The sequence below is a fragment of the Ranitomeya variabilis genome, chromosome 2 (assembly GCF_051348905.1).
Source record: "Ranitomeya variabilis isolate aRanVar5 chromosome 2, aRanVar5.hap1, whole genome shotgun sequence".
NCBI classification, from domain to species: domain Eukaryota; kingdom Metazoa; phylum Chordata; class Amphibia; order Anura; family Dendrobatidae; genus Ranitomeya; species Ranitomeya variabilis.
In genome coordinates, this window is record NC_135233.1 from 218,510,231 (window position 1) to 218,533,668 (window position 23,438).

A 23,438-nucleotide genomic window follows, 5' to 3' on the forward strand; every position below is an offset into this window, starting at 1 on the left:
AGGAAGGAAATAAGTAAAGAGCTAAGTTGCTTCTCATCAAGTTGAAATTCTGCATTCCCCCACTAGGGGCGCTCTCTGCATACAGCTTCCACTGAAAAAAAGGCATTCCAGCATATTCCTGAAAAGTATGGGATCACCGCTGATCCATGCAGACAGCGCGCCCTGTGGCTGCACATATTTGGTTGGTGCTAATTAGCCATTCATCAAGTGCATTATCTCTTTTTTTTATATTCCAGTATTAAACATAAAAGGAATGACTTAGAGTTGTAAATTGCAAATGAGCAGGGAGGGAAAAGGAAGACTTAGATGAAAGAGACGTGTATTATGCTCGCTAATGATGCCATTGTTATCAGGCAGAGAGGCTATCATTTATTACTGTATGGGCTGCCAATCCTTAGATAACATTAATTACTCCAGTAAAATGGGGAAGAGACAATGTGATTCGACATAACCCTATAATAAAAGGCTCCGTTACTTTGTGCCTCTTCAGAGCTGTACTCATAGTTCTGCTATTGCGTTTAGTCTCTTTAACAGGCACATCACTTTGCAATTGGGTTTCATTCAACATTTTGCACTATTTGCCTGCCATAGCCTTTGTTTTGCACTGTCTATTGCTGGCTGTAGAATGAGTTAACTGAGAATCCATCAGTGAGCTCATTCTGATGATCTGACGGGAGAGTTTGTAACTCTTTTCAATCAATCACACAGATATAGGACACGTTATCTTTTATGGGATGAGTATTACTATCTATATTAATCCTAAATGTTGGTTTTAATTCATCATATTAAAGGAAGAGGCCAAAAAAACCCCACATTTAAGGAAGATGCTAATTGCTCTGATTGCTCACATTTAACAGCCACTGTTAATCTCTGGCTGAATGGGGCGCCTGTTCCAGCACCTATCGTCCCTCCGCTGTTATGGGTTTAAGAAAATGGCGGCACAAACCAAATACGTTTTTAACAAAGTTCAGAATTTTTTTTAACAGCTAAAATGTAACAAAAACTATACAGGTTTGGTATCTGCATAATTATACTGACCGGGTGAATCACATCACAAAGTCATTTTTACTGCAGAATTGATGCTGTAAAAACTAAACAAAAAAAAATTCAATTTTTTACACCATTTCGCCGCACTTGGAAATGTTTTCCCCATTTACCAGTACATTGTACAGTAAACTGAATGTTGTTATTTAAAACTACAACTCACCCTGCAAATAAAAATAAGCCCTAGCATGGCGACGTAAAGAGAAAAATTAAAAAAAAAGGAAAAAAAACTCAATTACAAAGTTGTGTTCTTTAAAAAGAAGTGTCCAGTTTTTGTTCTTATTTTATTCCCGCCTCTTCCCTGAGTATTCTGTTGTTGGTTTTTTTCATAAATCCACCATACGGTTCCAAAGATATAAGCCTTTTTATTTAGTGCTCATTTAATGCTTGCATGATCCTCGGGGGCGTGTCTTTACACTGCTTTGCATTATTTCTCTGTGAGTCACGCCCCTTTGGAAAGACCATAAAAACTAATAACAAATAAAAAAGCCTATATCTCTGGAACCGTATGGCGGATTTAAAAAAAACAAAAAGCAGAATGCTCAGGGCCCGGGGAACAGCGGAAACAAAATAAGAGGAAAACTGGACACTTTTGATCTTAGAAAAATGGACGCTGTATTGGGATTAGTTGCTACATGGTTCCCTATTTGAAATTAAATTACTCATTATAGACCCACCTTATGATTTCTTAAAGGGGTATTTCAGATTTTATTTACAAGTAAACTAATATATACAGTACAGACCAAAAGTTTGGACACACCCATATTAAACCTGACAGGACACACCGGCGAAGTTAAAACCATTCCCAGTGACTACCTCTTGAAGCTCATCAAGAGAATGCCAAGTGTGTGCAAAGCAGTCATCAAAGCAAAAGGTGGCTACTTTGAAGAACCTAGAATATAAGACATATTTTCAGCTGTTTCACACTTTTTTGTTAAGTATATAATTCCACATGTGTTAATTCATAGTTTTGATGCCTTCGATGTGAATTTACAATTTTCATAGTCATGAAAATACAGAAAAATCTTTAAATGAGAAGGTGTGTCCAAACTTTTGGTCTGTTCTGTATATATTAGTTTACTTGTAAATAAAAGCTGGAACACCCCTTTAAGAAATCATAAGGTGGGTCTATAATGAGTAACTATTTTTTTTTAACCAGCAGTTTCTGTGACCTGATGTGTAATTATGGCTATCTATAATGCTGACAAATACAAGCACCTTCCATGCAGACACATTATAAAGGTTATTACAACGCGTTTCACCTTTAAATAATTATAATCAAATTAATTATAATGTACATCTTGCCTAATCATGCTGCGTACCGCTGAATATAATATATGGTAATTCAGTACCGGAATAAATAAGAAGTAACAAGTAATAATAAGAATATAATAAGACGGATCTGCTTGTATGGAGGATGCACAGCCAGTTCTACCGCCTTACATGAAGAATGTCCAGGCAGCTTTAGGACAAAGGATATATGATACAGTGACCTGATCCTCTCTAGGGGGGACCACCTTAACCAGCATTAGTGCAAGGCTAGGTTATGGATCCCATTGTCAGGCAGATACCGAATATCCGGTGATTTATACCGATCTTTAGTAGTAATGCAGAGGAACGAGATTAGTAAATCCAAACCCAAAGCCATAATGCCTAGGAGGGATTGGCAGCTTATTATTGGCAGCCATATTATTAACTCGCTCATCGGCGTGTAACATAAAGCTCGGAGAGAAGCAGAATTATTTTCGGAAGATTTTAATTCAATAATTAGGGTTTCTATGACAATACTATGGCAATACTGATGGAAATCTTCAGTGATCTAAAGGAGGATTATAGAAATTTGATAATTGTGCTCCAAACAGAGGTCTCGTTATAGAAGTTCATGTCCAGGGAAGTAGAGTGCCCTGCTCAACAATATATCATGGCTGTGATGTGTGGCTGCTCAGACACTTTACATGTCTTCTACTTGGATATCTTCATCCTCAACATGAACTCCTCACATGCACAGCCATGGTCTCCTAGATCCCACCGCTTGGATCTAATGGGAGAAGACCGTGTCATATCCATACCTTGTATTCTAGTAAATCAGAGTTATGTGCCTGCCCCTGAGGAACCTTTTCAATTAAATTGAGTCAAAGACTAACTTCCCTTAACATGAACTCCTCACATACACAGCCATGGTCTTCAAGATCCCACCGCTTGGATCTAATGGGAAAAGACAGTGTCATATCCATACCTTGTATTCTAGTAAATTAGAGTTATGTGCCTGCCCCTGAGGAACCTTTTCAATTAAATTGAGTCAAAGACTAACATCCCTTAACATGAACTCCTCACATACACAGCCATGGTCTTCAAGATCCCACCGCTTGGATCTAATGAGAGAAAACAGTATCATATCCATACCTTGTATTCTAGTAAATTAGAGTTATGTGCCTGCCCCTGAGAAACCTTTTGAATTGAATTGAGTCAAAGACTAACATTTTCCTACACACCATAACCAAGATTTCACATCTTGGACCAAATGAGAGAAGATAGTATCTTATCCATGTCTTGTGTTTTAGTAGCTCAGATTATGTCACTTTCCCTGAGGAACCTTTTCAATTAAATTTGGTCACAAACTAATGCTTTCCCACCAATCTAATTGTACACTTTAGTTCTGCACTCCACACATCCTAAAAAAAACTTAAATCTAATGCCAAATGGCTAATAACAATCCATGGACGTCCCTCAACATGAACTCCTCACAAACATAGCAATGGTTTCCAAAAACCAACATCTTAGACCAAATGGAAGAAGACCGTATCTCATCCATGTGTTGTGCTCAAATAATTGAGATTTTTATGTACCGGCCCCTGAGGAACTTTTTCAATGAAATTTACATTTTCCTGCTCACCACCTCTCCAGTTCTATGGTCCACACATCCTAAAAATCTTATATCTGGTGCCAAATTGCTAATAACAATCCATGGAGATCCCTCAACGTGAACTCCTCAGAAATATAGCAATGGTTTCCAAAAGCTAACCTCTTGGACCGAATGGAAAAAGATGGTATTGTATCCATATCTTGCATCCTAGTAACTGATAGTTTAGTTTTCTGCCCCTGAGGAACCTTTTCAATGAAATTGGGCCAAGTGATAATGCATTCACACCCATGTAACCATATTCTCTAGATCTACACTCCACACATGTAGCATCATAAAACACATAAATTCAATGACAAATGTCTAATAACATTCCATGGACATCCCTCGACATGACCTCCTCACAACATAGCCACGGTCTCCAAGACCCCACCTGCTGGATTAAATGGAACAAAAAAGTATCTTATCCATATCTTGTGTTCAAATAACTGAGTTATATACCTGCCCCTGAGGAACCTTTTCAATCAAATTGGACCAAAGACTAAAATTTTCGTACACAAGATCGAATTGTATTCTAACCCTGACTCCCCACAAACAAAACATAGCCATGGTCTCCAAGCTCCCACTTTTTGGACCAAATTACAGAAGACTAATTCATCTAATTCATATCTTGTCTTCTACTTACTGGGAGTTATGTACATGCCCTTGAGGAATCTTTTCAATAAAATTGGGTCAAGTAAAAAATGATTTCTCACCCATCTAATCATACTCTCCAGATTTACACTTCACACATGTAGCATCCTAAAAACCTTAAATCCGTAGCCAAATGGCTAATAACGATCCCATATGTTTTACCAGATTTATTCCAAGAGGATTACAGATCTGGCTCCAAACTGTGTCCTTCTTGAAGTTCATCTCAATGAAAATCAAAGTCATTGGATTTTGATGCATTGTAGTAATTTGCCGCTGGTAATTTTACGTAGAAGTAATTCCATCAACATGGGCCAATTCTGTCATTTGGCCCAATGGATCATTGCCAGGTTTTTCAGACTTGGCCATGAATGCATATTCCGAGGTTTAGCCAAATGACTACACAACATGATATCACAGTGAAGCTTCCTCAGATGATAATCGATGCAGCTCACAGGCTGAAGCATAGATATTTAGTCTGGATTTTGGGGGTTCGGGCAATGTACGCCGGTATAGCTTGTACAGTATATCTTAGGTAGCTTACAGTTCCTAGTTCATTGGCTAGATCTTTAGCTTCACTTCAATATTTCCTCCTTGTGTTCCAAGAGCTACAACTTTTTAATTTTTGGGTTGATAGTAGGGTTGTAGAAGTTTTCTCATTACCATTCTGGAGGGGGCACTTAATTTTTGGGTTGATAGTAGGGTTGTAGAAGTTTTCTCATTACCATTCTGGAGGGGGCACTTAATATGACTATTGATATGAAGTGCACATATCCATCGTACATGTCCCGCGGATGTCGCTAATGGAAATCTGGGCTAAGTTGGCCTTCAGGCACAGTGAACTCTGAAATTTGCCTGCGTTCACTGATGCCAACCCTGCTTATCGCCTTACTTCTGATGGTGTTATATGGTAAAATATCATGCTATACAGCAGTGCTTTACAATCTGCGACTCCTCCAGCTGTCTCAAGCCCATTTAAAGAGCACCTTACCGTGGATTTTTCATTTAACCCTTTCTCGACCTTGGGGTTTTCCCATTTTTGCGTTTGTTTTTCGCTCCCCTTCTTCCCAGAGCCATAACGTTTTATTTTTCCATCAACATGGCCATGTGAGGGTTTGTTTTTCTGCGGGATGAGTTGTACTTTTGATCAACACCATTGATTTTACCATACAGTGTATCAAAGAACGGAAAAAAAAAATCGAATTCCACAATTGTTTTTTTTTTACCATGTTCACTAAATTCTAAAACTGACCTGCCTTTATGATTCTCCGGGTTCACAGGCACCAAACACATGTCTAGGTTCTATTTTATTTAAGTGGTGAAAAAAATCCAATTGTCGCTGTTCCACTGATTCTGGAACAGTTTTCCTTTTTCTTCTGTGCCCCTCCGTTCCAAAGTTATGAACCTACAATGGTGCAATTTTTTCCCTTCAAACAACTAGTCCTACACCACAGGACTTCTATTGGGGGCGTTTTCTCTTTCTCCTATGATGCTAGCCAATCAGAACACAGCCACGCCCACAGAGAAAACTTTTGGTACACAAGCAAGTAGCTGGAGGGAAAATTTGCATAATTATTACTGGGGCTTATAACTTTGAAATGGATGGGAACAGAAGAGAAAGAAAAAGTGTTCCAGAATTAGTGGAGCAGCAGCAATTGGATGTGGTCCTCAGTTTATATTACAAAATCCAGCAAAAAAAAACCCTTTAAATTTACATAACACTTATTTAACTTGATATCTTTGTTGGATAAATGTGTTAAAAAAGCATTCATAATCATACAGTGTTTGGATTTTATATTAACACTTGAGTAAAAACTAAAAGGGTCATCTAAAGGCGGGGGTGAGAGGGGAGCAGATACTTTTTCACAGTAATGAATACAATGTTATATAAAGACTCTAATAACAGTCGTGGCTTTAAAATCCCTAGAATATACATTCTTAGTAGTTTCTTACTTTTTCCTGTACCCGAAAGACCGAACCTTAAAGCTGCGCGCGCTCTTCATGTAGCAAAACAATTAGCGAGACATAACAGGAGGATTGTAGACGGCGCGGGGAGCTCACAACTGGCAAGTCTCGGGAATTACTCACTGTCTCCAATCAGCTTGCTTCCAGCTAAAACTAGGGCAAGTCGGAGCTCTTGGAAATAATGGTGGTGGCGTCCTCGACGCGTTTTTATGACCTTGGCAGAATATAGGGTACAGCACTTAAGAAAAAAATGTAAAGACGGAGGCGACACACGAATGCAAATGATTCAATTTAGTAGGAATCTAATTGTGCTTCATGGATATAGAGGAAAGAGAGCGATAGCCCACCATATTAGATGGTGACAGATATATAAAATTAGGATATGCCATAAATGGATGATATTTTGGGGGACTTATCTACCCATTGGGAGAAAGAAGTCCTTGTAGGAAATGCTTTGCCACATTCCTTGCTTTCCCTATCAAATTCATAGCATGAGTAGATGATTTTTCTTAATTAATGTTCCTACAGCTACAGCTGCCAGAGATCCTGATTGAGTCCTAGGTGAAAGTATCAGAGGCGAGACCCTCAGCTCCTTGATATTTATGCTAGATCTTGTGACTTTGCCATAAATACTTCAGATGGAAATACTTCCTTAACGCTCAGTTCACATTTATACTCTGCTCAACGTTGGCCATATGCATTGGAGTTTCTATCTAAAGCCCCCCCAAAAAGGGTTTCAGATGGATCCCCCCCAATAGAGTCATTCACTATAATGTAGCAGTCGGAGTAACAATGGACTTCATTTGACCTCCTGTCCAGCTGTGTCCATATTTTTAGGTGGACATAAACGCAAGGCTTATCATGCTTTTGTGCCACCTAAAAAAGATGGATGTTGTCGGAATGGAGGCCAAAGTGACTCTATCTGCCCTCATAAAGAATGTCTTATTAAAGCTCTCTTGCCAGGACCACAGACAGAAGTCATACCAACCCAATTTGTTGGAGGTTTTAGCCAAGGCACACCTCAATCATGCCACCACCTTTGGCCAACATGAACACCACTAATATTTTAGCTTCTCTCAATGTTATTGTGGTGGGACTCAAGTTTGATATGGAGTTAGCTTTGGGGTTAATCCAATTAACTACATCCATAATTTGGTTTCTTAAGGTTTTCCAAAGCTAAACATTATGGCCTACATGTGATCGGTCGGAATGTTGGACTATCAAAGATATGGGGCACAAAAACATCAGTATCAGCTGACTTCAGCTGACCTGAAGTATCAAGGAGAGCCCTGGCAGAGGCCCAGATATACCATATAAGAGCCATGGTGGTGATCCATAAGCATTTTATGTTGCCCTTGGGTAGTCAGTCAGGGTCTCGAGGGTAAAGGCTCATTTACACTAGCCGATGGTGCCACTGAATGACTGCCGATTGGCAGTCACTCAGTAGCCTCATTAGACAGGAAGTCTACCCTCCACATGAGCACAAAACAATCAGTAATAGTTCGTTCTGTGCACATAGACTGCCATTTTTAAACGATTTGTAAGTCATTATTTGTGAAGGGCTGGTCCATATAACACAAAGTGGCATAATACCATCCTACAGCAGAAAAACAGCCCTGACCTGGTGAGGTGACGGGTAAAAGAGTCAGGTTAAGATGTTGTCAGAAGCATGAGGTGTCACCATTACCCTGGCTTCTCGGAAAAATTAAGCCTCTCCGCCTCGGGCTTGTCACTTAGGATTTATTGAAGATGTTGCCATCAGCACTTATAAGATTTCTCACTGGAGGTTGAAGTGGAGATTTAATAAGAGATGAAATGTCTGTTCCGGTCCCTGCGTCTGTGTATCTGCTGCAGAACGCTCACCCAGTGAGGCTCCATGACATCTACTGACATTGCCTCCCTCGCCCAGGAATAAAGCCTTCTAATGGACCAAAGTAATGGTAAGGTAAAAGATACTGGGCAAGGAAAGAATAGTGGGGCTCTCTATTCTGTGTAGAAGGAGACCCCATTTATAAAAATTATGTCCATAGGCGGCATAATGACTGGAGTTGTGCTAATGAGACAAACGTTACAACGAAGTTGTCTACGCTTAGGAAATCATGGCCACTTTCCTTCAAAAACATGGCCACACCAGACCAGAGGTTGGGTCCGGTACTGTAGGTACCTCAACAGAGCAGAGCTGAAATACCACACATGACCCTTTCTTTTGGAGAAAAGTAAGCTTATTCTCCTAATCCTGGTGTCTGTCGTCACAAAATGACTGTTCGAACATAGCACAGGTGCTCGGTGCACCCATGACGTGGCCGAGCAGCTCAGTGCACCGTACCACCTATTTGTTTTGTATCTATCTCCTTCGGTGTCTTCTTTGATTGACAGCTTTGGCTTTTCAGGAGCCATAGAAAGGGGAGATGCATGAAAAACAAGAAGGTGGGAAGGTGCAGTGAACTGTTTGTCCACACCGAGGGTGCACTTTGGCCACATTGAGGGTGCACTTTGGCCACACCGAGGGTGCACTTTGGCCACACCGAGGGTGCACTTTGGCCACACTGAGGGTGCACATTGGCCACACCGAGGGTGCACTTTGGCCACATCGAGGGTACACTTTGGCCACACCGAGGGTGCACTTTGTCCACACCGAAGGTACACTTTGGCCACATCGAGGGTACACTTTGGCCACACCGAGGGTGCACTTTGGCCACACCGAGGGTGCACTTTGGCCACACCGAGGGTGCACTTTGGCCACACCGAGGGTGCACTTTGGCAACACCGAGGGTGCACCATGCTTGGTTTGAACAGTTGTTCTGTGCTGACAGATTCCCTTTAAGTGAAGCATTCTTAGGAAACCCTTTGGTAGATGACAACAAACCCATGTTGATCACCCTGGTTTGGTTTGAACTGAGAACCCGGAGAATGCACTGAGATTGGCCTGAGTCCTGGGCATTGAAGATCATGGACCACTTATCAACCACGTCAGCCCTGATACATATCGGTTGGTTTAATAACCTGGATAAGCATTTGCTATGAACATATTGAAGACTACTTCTTCGCCTCCTCCTGCATCATTTGTCCCTCTGCCCACCAGGGCCCATGCCCAACTCTTTCTTCTGCATCCACTATGCCTCAGTTCCTGGTGATCAAGGTTGTAGTAAAGACTATGTCATATTTATGGAGTTGAGTTTGCCATTTGGCTCAATCAATTGTGTCATAATAAATGCGTTATGGGTCATTTTACATAGGACTGCAAATAATCAATGACATCATCACATCGTAAGCGATCCTAATAGCGGTTTCCATATAATTGGGCAGTGTAATCAGGCTGCCAATCAGCCAAGGAATAATCAAAATGCTCACTCGTCTGATGAAATGATGTTTAACCTTGCCTAAAAAAATCATCAGTCATCGTTCTCGGCAGCACATGTGCTGCCGAGAGGACTGATATTCTATGTGCACAAAAGGATCGTTTTGTGGACCTGTCCAGACACAGGATTAAACAACCACTGATCGGCAGTCTCTTCTGATTATTAGACCCATGTGTACGTGATTCCAGAACAACAATGTTGCTCCAGACCGCGGATGTCGACAGAAGAGGCGCTGAGCATGCCAGTAAGTAGGTGGAAGATTCCAGGGCTCAGAGTTGGAGGCCACAGATTACCGACATGAACCATATATGACTATGGAAGAATGTGACTTTTCTGATTTTACATGGGACTTCATGCACACCTAGCACTCTGCTACATCTACACGCGCCGGTGTCTTCACGCTTGATAATCTCCGCTTTCAAAGTCACCTTGGATCTTTTCTATTCCAACCCTATGGGAAACCAATTGGGACAATTTGTGGACCACCAGGAACATGCCGCATCTTTTGTGCTAGAGAACAAAATAAGAAAAGAAAAAGATTGCAAGCCCCTAATAAGATTTTCAAAGAGTGGATTTAGCCGCCCCCTTGTCCGTCCTTTCATCCCGCAGACGTCTCGTAATCTCCACATTTCAGGCTCCCGTCGTCTGATGTCTTACTTTATGGTTATTACTAATGTGCTTGACAGATTGTAAACTGTGGAGCTGCCGCGATCACACGGCGCCAGAGACGCTGGTTATTTTTCTAGGACTGCATTACTGTTGCTTTAATAACATGCAGTCCTATGCAAAACCCCAGGCACCACATGCAGAACACTTTGTGAGATCCCCGCGACTATTATCTCGACACATTAATTATGTATTCGAAAGTCCGGTCGTGGTGGACTCATGTCTAACAGATTTTCTACACTTTTTGACTGATGATGTGAGTTTCTTGCAGTCCTATGTAAAACAAGCCATGACGCGTACTTGCGACAAATTGCAAATTCAGCACCGCATATTCATCATTTAAGAAGTCACAACATTTTTGGACAACTCCTGTCACCAGGGATTTAATTGAAAGAGGCAATAGATGGACATGGGTCCTGGTGGGCAGAAGGGCTGCACTTGTTCACAGCACTCATTCTTGACTATTTAGACACTTAATGCAGATTGTTAGCCCAACTGAAGTCCATCATGGCCGTGGTGGGTGGTAAATGATAACTGGCGGAGAGAATAGCACACATTTGTCCCCTCAAATCTCCAGGACTAATGGCAACTAAAGCCACTACAAGACCAGTGGCCAACATATGTCACTGTGTGATTTCTCAGCGGTGTCCATTAAGGCTGTGCTTCAAAGGAATGATTGAGATTACCAGGGCCAAGAAAGGCAGGGTTAACACATGAATGGCTGGGAGTCACGGTGGTGACCCGAGCATGTCTATCCATGGAGACTGGTCCAGACATCCGACATGTGACGAGTATGTGCGGATCTTGTGCCTCACAAATGTCCCTGGAGAAAACTCCATGGAGAGATGCACATTACTGCACACAAAGACGCCTGTATGATGTTTCTCCTCATTAAAGCCAAAGGTGAAAAAGGCACAAAAACTGCAAACGTCACCAGCCATCCAAGGCACGAAGGAAATAATGTTCTGCTACATAATATTAATAATATGTGAGACCTCAGCAAAAGACAAAACCGATGGGGAAAACAGAGCATCATGTAATAACCACATGTGGGAGATACAGGGGAGAACGAGAACTGCAGACCACGTGTGACTCTACTGATAGGAATACATAGATAGATAGATAGATAGATAGATAGATAGATAGATAGATAGATAGATAGATAATAGATAGATAGATAGATGATAGATAAATAATAGACAGATAGATATAGATTGATAATAGATGATAGATAATAGATAGATAATAGATGATAGATAATTGACAGAAAGATAGATAGATAGATAGATAGATAGATAGATAGATAGATAGATAGATAGATAGATAGATAGATAGATAGATAGATAGATAGATAGATAGATAGATAGATAACACTGGTCAACAGCATTTTTGGTGCCAAAGATATTTCATCGAATTTGGGGTATTTTTGGGGTGCTGATTCTGAATATGTCATCAGTTTTGCCAGATTGGCTCAAGTTTTTGAGATTTTTGGTATCTTATTTATAGCACTTGTTGGTAAATGCGACGCATCATCTCATTAATTTCTTTGGATTAGTACTTGAACTGAGCAGTTCTCAATATAGTTTTGTGTTAATTAGTGTTCTAAAAGTTTGTTCATAGCTTGATTTTTGCACTAACTTTATGTTGTTGTCTGTTTTCCAGTGAAAAGCATGAACTCATCAAGAAGAAGTTGTCTTAACGATCCAGACTCATTCTGTTACATTTGTGGTGAATACACACTGCCAAAACATAGAAGAAACATAACAGACTTCGTAAAAAAAAGTGTATTTTGCCTATTTTGGGGTTATGCTTGGGGACCAAGACAAGTTTTGGGCACCACACATAGTGTGCAAAGCATGTATCGAATTATTACGAAAATGGAGCAAAGGACAAAGAAAAAGCTTCAAATTTGGTGTTCCAATGGTGTGGAGAGAGCCAAAAAATCATCATGATGACTGTTATTTATGGTAAACACAGGTACAGGCACATCTTCACAATGAGGGACAGGCCTTCTTGCAGATTCCATGTTACTCCCATTTTCGTTTCTTATGCTTATTGAATCCTTGCACTTGCACTGCACAGAAATAACAGTCATCATGATGATTTTTTGGCTCTCTCCACACCATTGGAACACCAAATTTGAAGCTTTTTCTTTGTCCTTTGCTCCATTTTCGTAATAATTCGATACATGCTTTGCACACTATGTGTGGTGCCCAAAACTTGTCTTGGTCCCCAAGCATAACCCCAAAATAGGCAAAATACACTTTTTTTACGAAGTGTGTTATGTTTCTTCTATGTTTTGGCAGTGTGTATTCACCACAAATGTAACAGAATGAGTCTGGATCGTTAAGACAACTTCTTCTTGATGAGTTCATGCTTTTCACTGGAAAACAGACAACAACATAAAGTTAGTGCAAAAATCAAGCTATGAACAAACTTTTAGAACACTAATTAACACAAAACTATATTGAGAACTGCTCAGTTCAAGTACTAATCCAAAGAAATTAATGAGATGATGCGTCGCATTTACCAACAAGTGCTATAAATAAGATACCAAAAATCTCAAAAACTTGAGCCAATCTGGCAAAACTGATAGCATATTCAGAATCAGCACCCCAAAAATACCCCAAATTCGATGAAATATCTTTGGCACCAAAAATGCTGTTGACCAGTGTAATAGATAGATAATATATAGATAGATAGATAATAGATAGATAATAGATAGATAATAGAAAGATAGATAATAAATATATAGATAATAGATAGATGATAGATAGATAGATAGATAGATAATAGATAGATAGATGATAAATAGATAAACAGATAATAGACAGATAGATAATAGATAGATAGATAATAGATAGATATATAATAGATAGATAGATAGATAGATAGATAGATAGATAGATAGATAGATAGATAGATAATAGAAAGATATATAATAGATAGATAAATAGATAATATATAAGGGGTAACTTTTCTCCTTATGGAGAATGACATACCAGCTGGCTTGTCAAGGTAAGGAGGCTTATTCGCCGTGCAATGCTCCTCTGGGAAATTAAATATGCAAATTGCCTCTTCAGAGAAAAAGAGGACTTAAACTCTATAGCGTCACCTGTTGGAAGTAGCGATCCTGCAAGTCACAATCAACCCTTTAACGAGTCGTGCAACATGACTTAGGATAAAAGCCAAATCAGTATCTCAATTCGCAGACACGGTGTTTCGGGCTGTTGGCCCTCGTCAGTGCGAAGCATGAGAACTGATTTGGCTAGGTGAGAGGCTGTGGTGCCCGTGGCAATGTTGCTGAGGCTGTGGCTTCCCCTGGCCTTGTTTCTGAGGCTGTGGAGCCCCTGGCCACAGCCTCTCACCTAGCCAAATCAGTTCTCATGCTTCGCACTGACGAGGGCCAACAGCCCGAAACACCGTGTCTGCGAATTGAGATACTGATTTGGCTTTTATCCTAAGTCATGTTGCACGACTCGTTAAAGGGTTGATTGTGACTTGTAGGATCGCTACTTCCAACAGGTGGCGCTATAGAGTTAAGTCCTCTTTTTCTCAGAAGAGGCAATTTGCATAGAAAATAGATAGATAGATAGATAGATAGATAGATAGATAGATACAGTAATTTATAGATAATAGATAGATAGATGATAGATAGATGATAGATAGATAGATAGATGATAGATAGATAGATAGATAATAGATAGATAAATAGATAGATAGATAATATATAGACAATAGATAGATGATAGATAGATAGATAGATAGATAGATAGATAATATATAGATAATAAGACAGATAGATAGATGATAGATAGATAGATAGATAATAGAAAGATAGATAATATATAGATAAATAGATAGATAGATGATAGATAATATATAGACAACAGATAGATAGATGATAGATAGATGATAGATAGATAGATAGATAGATAGATAGATAGATAGATAGATAATATACGTTGGTGATTACTTATTCTTGCTTAAGGCTGCTTTAAACTTTAAATCCACCCAGCCTTTCCAGCTCTGCTCCATTCCTATATACATTGCAGGCACAGACAGTCTCGGAGCTGCTGTTCTGACTGAATGAGTTTCTCCCTATGGACTGTGAGAACCTAATGACAAGTGTGGCACCTGCTGCTGCCATTTATCACAAGTGCTGGTGTGGTGTTCAGGCTGTGGCTGCCCCTGGCCATGGTGCTGAGGCTGTGGCTGCCCCTGGCCATGGTACTGAGGCTGTGGCTGCCCCTGGCCGCGATGCTGAGGCTGTGGTACCTGTGGCAATGTTGCTGAGGCTGTGGCTTCCCCTGGCTGCGGTGCTGAGGCTGTGGTGCCCCTGGCCATGGTGCTGAGGCTGTGGCTGCCCTTGGCCATGGTACTGAGGATGTGGCTACCCCTGGCCGCGGTGCTGAGTCTGTGGCTGCCCCTGGCCATGGTGCTGAGGCTGTGGCTGCCCCTGGCCATGGTACTGAGGCTGTGGCTGCCCCTGGCCGTGGTGCTGAGGCTGTGGCTGCCCCTGGCCATGGTGCTGAGTCTGTGGCTGCCCCTGGCTGTGGTGCTGAGGCTGTGGTGCCCCTGGCCATGGTGCTGAGTCTGTGGCTTCCCCTGGCTGCGGTGCTGAGGCTGTGGTGCCCGTGGCCATGGTGCTGAGGCTGTGGCTGCCCTTGGCCATGGTACTGAGGATGTGGCTGCCCCTGGCCGCGGTGCTGAGTCTGTGGCTGCCCCTGGCCATGGTGCTGAGGCTGTGGTGCCCCTGGCCATGGTGCTGAGGCTGTGGCTGCCCTTGGCCATGGTACTGAGGATGTGGCTGCCCCTGGCCGCGGTGCTGAGTCTGTGGCTGCCCCTGGCCATGGTGCTGAGGCTGTGGCTGCCCCTGGCCGTGGTGCTGAGGCTGTGGCTGCCCCTGGCTGTGGTGCTGAGGCTGTGGTGCCTGTCGCCACAATGCTGAGGCTGTGGTGTCCGTGGCAATGTTGCTCAGGCTGTGTCTTCCCCTGGCCTCGTTGCAGAGGCTGTGGTGCCCCTGGCCATTATGCTGAGGTGATAGTTTCCCCTGGCCATGGTGCTGAGGCTGTGGCTGCCCCTGGCCGTGGTGCTGAGGCTGTGGCTGCCCCTGGCCACGGTGCTGAGGCCGTGGCTGCCCCTGGCCGTGGTGCTGAGGCTATGGCTGCACCTGGCCGTGGTGCTGAGGCTGTGGTGCCTGTGGCCACAATGCTGAGGCTGTGGTGCCCGTGGCCATGTTGCTGAGGCTGTGGTTGCCCCTGGCCACAATGCTGAGGCTGTGGTGCCCCTGGCCATGGTTCTGCGGTGATGGCTTCCCCTGGCTGCGGTGCAGAGGCTGTGGCTGCCCCTGGATGTGGTGCTGAGGTTGTGGCTGCCAATGGCCGCAGTGCTGAGGCTCTAGCTGCCCCTGACCATGGTGCTGAGGTTGTAGCTGCCCCTGGCCATGGTGCTGAGGCTGTGGCTGCCCCTGGCCATGGTGCTGAGGCTGTGGCTGCCCCTGGCCACGGTGCTGAGGCTATAGCTGCCCCTGACCATGTTACTGAGGCTGTGCCTGCCTCTGGCCATGGTACTGAGGCTGTGGCTGCCCCTGGCTGTGATACTAAGGCTGTGCCTGCAACTGGCTGTGGTGCTGAGGCTGCAGCTGCCCCTGGCCATGGTACTGAGGCTGTGGCTGCCCCGAGCCATGGTGCTGAGGCTGTGGCTGCCCCTGGCCGTGATACTAAGGCTGTGCCTGCAACTGGCTGTGGTGCTGAGGCTGCGGCTGCCCCTGGCCATGGTACTGAGGCTGTGGCTGCCCCGGGCCATGGTGCTGAGGCTGTGGCTGCCCCTGGTCATAGTGCTGAGGCTGTGGCTGCCCCTGGCCGCGCTGCTGAAGCTGTGGTACCCGTGGCAATGTTGCTGAGGCTGTCGCTGCCCCTGGCCACAATGCTGAGGCTGTGGTGCCTCTGGCCATGGTGCTGAGGCTGTGGCTGCCCCTGGATGTGGTGCTGAGGCTGTGGCTGCCCCTGGCCGTGGTGCTGAGGCTGTGGTTGCCCCGGGCTGTGGTGCTGAGGCTGTGGCTGCCCCTGGCAATGGTCCTGAGGATGTGGCTGCCCTTGGCCGCGGTGCTGAGGCTGTGGCTGCCCCTGGCCATGGTACTGAGGTTGTGGCTGCCCCTGGCCATGGTACTGAGGCTGTGGCTGCCCCGGGCCATGGTGCTGAGGCTGTGGCTGCCCCTGGTCAAGGTGCTGAGGCTGTGGCTGCCCCTGGCCGCGTTGCTGAAGCTGTGGTACCCGTGGCAATGTTGCTGAGGCTGTCGCTGCCCCTGGCCACAATGCTGAGGCTGTGGTGCCCCTGGCCATGGTGCTGAGGCTATGGCTGCCCCTGGATGTGGTACTGAGGCTGTGACTGCCCCTGGCCTTGGTGCTGAGGCTGTGGCTGCCCCTGGCTGCGGTGCTGAGGCTGTGGCTACCCCTGGCCATGGTCCTGAGGCTGTGGCTGCTCCTGGCTGCGGTGCTGAGGCTGTGGCTGCCCCTGTCCGTGGTACTGAGGCTGTGCATGCCCCTGGCCGTGGTGCTGAGGCTGCGGCTGCCTCTGGCCATGGTGCTGAGGCTGTGGCTGCCCCTGGCCATGGTGCTGAGGCTGTGGCTGCCCCTGGATGTGGTGCTGAGGCTGTGGTGCCCATGGCCATAATTCTGAGGCAGTGGTGCCCGTGGCAATGTTGCTGAGGCTGTGGCTACCCCTTGCCACGTTGCTGAGGCTGTGGCTACCCACATTGCTGAGGCTGTGGTGCCCCTGGCCATGGTGCTGCGGTGATGGATTCCCCTGGCTGTGGTGCTGAGGCTGTGGCTGCCCCTAGCCGCGGTGCTGAGGTTGTGGCTGCCCATGGCCATGTTGCTGAGCCTGCATCTGCCCCTGGCTGTGGTGCTGAGGTTGTGGCTGCCCATGGCCATGGTGCTGAGGCTGTAGCTGCCCCTGGCCACCATGCTGATGCTGTTGCTGCCCCTGGCCTCGGTGCTGAGGCTGTGGCTGCCCCTGGCCATGGTGCTGAGGCGGTAGCTGCCCCTGACAGTGTTACTGAAGCTGTGGCTGCCCCTGTCCGTGGTGCTGAGGCTGTGGTACCTGTGGCAATGTTGCTGAGGCTGTGGCTTCCCCTGGCTGCAGTGCTGAGGCTGTGGTGCCCCTGGCCATGGTGCTGAGGCTGTGGCTGCCCTTGGCCATGGTACTGAGTCTGTGGCTGCCCCTGGCCATGGTGCTGAGGCTGTGGCTGCCCCTGGCCATGGTACTGAGGCTGTGGCTGCCCCTGGCCGTGGTGCTGAGGCTGTGGCTGCCCCTGGCCGTGGTGCTGAGGCTGTGGCTGCCCCTGGCTGTGGTGCTGAGGCTGTGGTGCCTGTCGCCACAATGCTGAGGCTGTGGTGTCCGTGGCAATGTTGGTCAGGCTGTGGCTTCCCCTGGCCTCGTTGCAGAGGCTGTGGTTCCCCTGGCCATTATGTTGAGGTGATAGTTTCCCCTGGCCATGGTGCTGAGGCTGTGGCTGCCCCTGGCCGCGGTGCTGAGGTTGTGGCTGCCCCTGGCCATGGTGCTGAGGCCGTGGCTGCCCCTGGTCGTGGTGCTGAGCCTATGGCTGCACTTGGCCGTGGTGCTGAGGCTGTGGTGCCCGTGGCCACAATGCTGAGGCTGTGGTACCCGTGGCAATGTTGCTGAGGCTGTGGCTTCCCATGGCCTCGTTGCTGAGGCTGTGGTGCCCGTGGCCATGTTGCTCAGGCTGTGGTTGCCACTGGCCACAATGCTGAGGCTGTGGTGCCCCTGGCCATGGTTCTGCGGTGATGGTTTCCACTGGCTGCGGTGCAGAGGCTGTGGCTGCTCCTAGCCGCGGTGCTGCGGTTGTGGCTGCCCCTGGCCATGTTGCTGAGGCTGTGGCTGCCCCTGGATGTGGTGTTGAGGTTGTGGCTGCCAATGGCCATGGTGCTGAGGCTGTAGCTGCCCCTGGCCATGGTGCTGAGGTTGTAGCTGCCCCTGGCCATGGTGCTGAGGCTGTGGCTGCCCCTGGCCACGGTGCTGAGGCTGTGGCTGCCCCTGGCCACGGTGCTGAGGCTGTGGCTGCCTCTGGCCATGGTACTGAGGCTGTGGCTGCCCCTGGCCGTGATAATAAGGCTGTGCCTGCAACTGGCCATGGTGCTGAGGCTGCGGCTGCCCCTGGCCATGGTACTGAGGCTGTGGCTGCCCCGGGCCATGGTGCTGAGGCTGTGGCTGCCCCTGGCCGCGTTGCTGAAGCTGTGGTACCCATGGCAATGTTGCTGAGGCTGTCGCTGCCCCTGGCCACAATGCTGAGGCTGTTGTGCCTCTGGCCATGGTGCTGAGCCTGTGGCTGCCCCTGGATATGGTGCTGAGGCTGTGGCTGCCCCTGGCCATGGGCCTGAGGCTGTGGCTGCCCTTGGCCATGGTGCTGAGCCTGTGGCTGCCCCTGGTTGTGGTGCTGAGGCTGTGGCTGCCCCTGGCCATGGGCCTGAGGCTGTGGCTGCCCTTGGCCGTGGTCCTGAGGCTGTGGCTGCCCCTGGCCATGGTACTGAGGCTGTGGCTGCCCCTGGCCATGGTACTGAGGCTGTGGCTGCCCCGGGCCATGGTGCTGAGGCTGTGGCTGCCCCTGTTCATGGTGCTGAGGCTGTGGCTGCCCCTGGCCGTGTTGCTGAAGCTGTGGTACCCGTGGCAATGTTGTTGAGGCTGTCGCTGCCCCTGGCCACAATGCTGAGGCTGTGGTGCCCCTGGCTGCGGTGCTGAGGCTGTGGCTGCCCCTGGCCATGGTCCTGAGGCTGTGGCTGCTCCTGGCTGCGGTGCTGAGGCTGTGGCTGCCCCTGTCCGTGGTACTGAGGCTGTGCATGCCCCTGGCTGTGGCGCTGAGGCTGTGGCTGCCCCTAGCCATGGTGCTGAGGCTGTGGCTGCCCCTGGCCGTGGTGCTGAGGCTGTGGCTGCCCCTGGACGTGGTGCTGAGGCTGTGGTGCCCATGGCCACAATGCTGAGGCTGTGGTGCCCGTGGCTATGTTGCTGAGGCTGTGGCTACCCCTGGCCACATTGCTGAGGCTGTGGCTACCCACATTGCTGAGGCTGTGGTGCTCCTGGCCATGGTGCTGCGGTGATGGATTCCCCTGGCTGCGGTGCTGAGGCTGCCCCTAGCCACGGTGCTGAGGTTGTGGCTGCTCATGGCCATGTTGCTGAGCCTGCATCTGCCCCTGGCTGTGGTGCTGAGGTTGTGGCTGCCCGTGGCCATGGTGCTGAGGTTGTAGCTGCCCCTGGCCACCATGCTGATGCTGTTGCTGCCCCTGGCCTCAGTGCTGAGGCTGTGGCTGCCCCTGGCCATGGTGCTGAGGCGGTAGCTGCCCCTGACAGTGTTACTGAAGCTGTGGCTGCCCCTGGCTGTGGTGCTGAGGCTGTGGCTGCCCCTGGCCATGGTGCTGAGGCTGTGGCTGCCTGTGACCACGGTGCTGAGGCTGTAGCTTCCCCTGACCGTGTTACTGAGGCTGTGGCTGCCCCTTGCCACGTTGCTGAGGCTGTGGTGCCCGTGGCAATGTTGCTGAGGCTGTGGCTGCCCCTGGCCATGGTGCTGAGGCTGTGGCTGCCCCTGGCCATGGTGCTGAGGCTGTGGCTGCCCCTGGCCACAGTGCTGAGGCTGTAGCTGCCCCTGGCCATGGTGCTGAGGCTGTAGCTGCCCCTGGCCATGGTGCTGAGGTTGTAGCTGCCCCTGGCCACAGTGCTGAGGCTGTTGTGCCTGTTGCAAAGTTGCTGAGGCTGTGGCTGCCCCTTTCCGCGGTGCTGACCTGACAGGACGGGGCAGTGCCAGGGACGGCGGGTACTCACAGTCTTTCGGTAAGTCCAGCGCTCGACTGCGGCTGCAGAGCAGGGTCACCAGGAGAGTCCCCAGAACACGAGCTGCGGGTGACATGGCGGGGGCTCCTCGTCCCGGGTGATTTATTTACACGCGTCCACCTGTCAGGGAGAGAGAGGAGGTGAGTGAGAGCAATCACAGCGGATACAGCACAGCGCGGATCAGGGAGGCTGAGGAAGAGGAGGAGGCAGGAGAGGTGGAGGCATTAACTCCTTCATAGCGTCCAAAGCAATGGAAATGGTAGTCATTCTCCAGAGATGATGGGATTCCCTGCTGTGTGCAGCACTGGCAGAATACTATATATATATATATATATATATATATATATATATATATATATATATATATATATGTATGTATGTATATGGAGATGGTGCAGCCGTCACAGCTCCCAGCTCATGAGTCGTTATTATTACATTTACTATTGTATTATTATTATTATTATTATATGTATTATTGTTATATTTCCTTTAAACGCTATATGTATAGACTCTGCATATCTCTGCATAGTGTCCCCACCAGTCAGTACTGACCACCAAAGACTGTGCTGCCTTATGGCAATTCACCATGTTACCTATCAGGAGAAATCTGCAATTCTGGGCCCATAGTATTCAGTGGGCATCATGGTACACAGTATGGTCATATGAGCCCAATGCTACATGATGCTGCAGTTGCAATAAAAGCACAAGGGATACTGTATGTCTGTAGCCAAAGACTTGTTACATAAACACATTTGTGGTTCAGTAGAGTTATGTGACACATTGTGCTATCTATCTATCTATCTATCTATCTATCTATCTATCTATCTATCTATCTATTATCTAACATCTATCTATTATCTATCATCTATCTATCTATCTATCTATCTATCTATCTATCTATCTATCTATCTATCTATCTATCCATCCATCCATCCATCCATACATATACAGTGGGTGCGGAAAGTATTCAGACCCTTTTAAATTTATCAATCTTTGTTTCATTGCAGCCATTTGGTAAATTCAAAAAAGTTCTTTTTTTTTCTCATTAATGTACACTCTACACCCCATCTTCACTGAAAAAAACAGAAATGTAGACAATTTGTAAAATGTAATAAAAAAGAAAAACTGAAATTTCACATGGTCATAAGTATTCAGCCCCTTTGCTCAGTATTGAGTAGAAGAACCTTTTGAGCTAGTACAGCCATGAGTTTTTTTGGGAATGATGCAACAAGTTTTTCACACCTGGATTTGGGGATCCCCTGCCATTCTTTCTTGCAGATCCTCTCCAGTTCCATCAGGTTGGATGGTGAACGTTGGTGGACGCCATTTTTAGGTCTCTCAGAGATGCTCAATTGGGTTTAGGTCAGGGCTCTGGCTGGGTCAGTGAAGAATGGTCACAGAGTTGTTCTGAAGCCACTCCTTTGCTATTTTAGCTGTGTGCTTAGGGTCATTATCTTGTTGGAAGGTGAACCTTCGGCCAAGTCTGAGGTCCAGAGCACTCTGGAAGAGGTTTTCATCCAGGATATCTCTGTACTTGGCCGCATTCATGTTTCCTTCAATGACAACCAGTCATCCTGTCCCTGCAGCTGAAAAACACCCCCATAGCATGATGCTGACACCACCATGTTTCACTGTTGGGATTGTGTTGGGCAGGTGATGAGCAGTGTCTGGTTTTCTCCTCACATACCACTTAGAGTTATCACCAAAAAGGTCTATACTCGTCTCATCAGACCAGAGAATCTTATTTCTCATAATCTGGGAATCCTTCATGTGTTTTTTAGCAAACCCTATGCATGCTTTCATATGTCTTGCACTGAGGAGAGCCTTCTGTCGGGCCACTCTGCCATAAAAGCCCAACTGGTGGAGGGCTGCAGTGATAGTTGACTTTATAGAACTTTCTCCCATCTCCTTACTGCATCCCTGGAGCTCAGCCACAGTGATCTTGGGGTTCTTCTTTACCTCTCTCATGAAGGCTCTTCTCAGTTTGGCTGGATGGCCAGGTCTAGGAAGACTTCTGGTGGTCCCAAACTTCTTCCATTTAAGGATTATGGAGGCCACTGTGCTCTTAGGAACCTTGAGTACTACAGAAATTCTGTTGTAACCTTGGCCAGATCTGTGCCTTGCCACAATTCTGTCTCTGAGCTCCTTGGCCAGTTCCTTTGACCTCATGATTCTCATTTGGTCTGACATGCACTGTGAGCTGTGAGGTCTTATATAGACAGGTGTGCGCCTTTCCAAATCAAGTCCTATCAGTTTAATTAAACACAGCTGGACTCCAATGAAGGAGTAGAACCATCTCAAGGAAGATGACAAGGAAATGGACAGCATGTGACTTATATATGAGTGTCTGAGCAAAGGGTATGACCATGTGATATTTCATTTTTATTTTTTATTAAATTTGCAAAAATTACTTTCTGTTTTTTTTTCAGTCGCGATGGGGTGCAGAGTGTACATTAATGAGAAAAAAATTAACTTTTTTGAATTTACCAAATGGCTGCAATGCAACAAAGAGTGAAAAATGTAAAGGGGTCTGAATACTTTCCATACCCACTGTATACACACACATGCTCATGCCTATGTAATGCAGGGAAGGAGGTGAATCCCAGCACTCCCTGTCTGCATTCATCACACTCTGTCTGTTACATACAAGAATGAAAGAAAACAGGTCTCTTTAATTATAGAACAAAACCACGTCAGCTTCTCCTGAGACCTCCATGTCTGGCAGATAGAGCGAGTCTCTCCGGGAGATGAGGCAAGATGGGTAAATGACTAAGAGCCCAGGGTGCCAGCTGAGATCATGCACTCACCCAGCACCACATGCCTCCATAAAATCTCACTATTGTTCCATCCCATCTGTAAGTGTAGCCAGTGTGTAACTGGTGTATTCGCCGACATGTGGGGTTTATTGATATAGACACAGATCTGTAATAAATCATTTTAAGAATCTTATGTGACTGTAGGTGTAACACCAGGGGCAGTCACAGACAGAAGGGGGCGCCTGGGCAAAATCA

At 46.7% G+C, this 23,438-nt stretch overlaps 1 protein-coding gene across 5 annotated transcripts in view; it reads right to left on the minus strand.

Annotated features, from left to right (window-relative positions):
• Positions 1-23,438, minus strand: part of L1CAM (L1 cell adhesion molecule) — a 224,327-nt gene that overhangs the window by 48,308 nt on the left and 152,581 nt on the right. For all 5 annotated transcript variants that reach the window (XM_077283642.1, XM_077283640.1, XM_077283639.1 and 2 more), the window contains exon 2: positions 20,419-20,547. In XM_077283642.1, coding sequence (XP_077139757.1) covers positions 20,419-20,503 — 85 coding nt within the window. In that variant the 5' untranslated portion in view covers positions 20,504-20,547. The remainder of the gene's footprint in view (positions 1-20,418; positions 20,548-23,438) is intronic.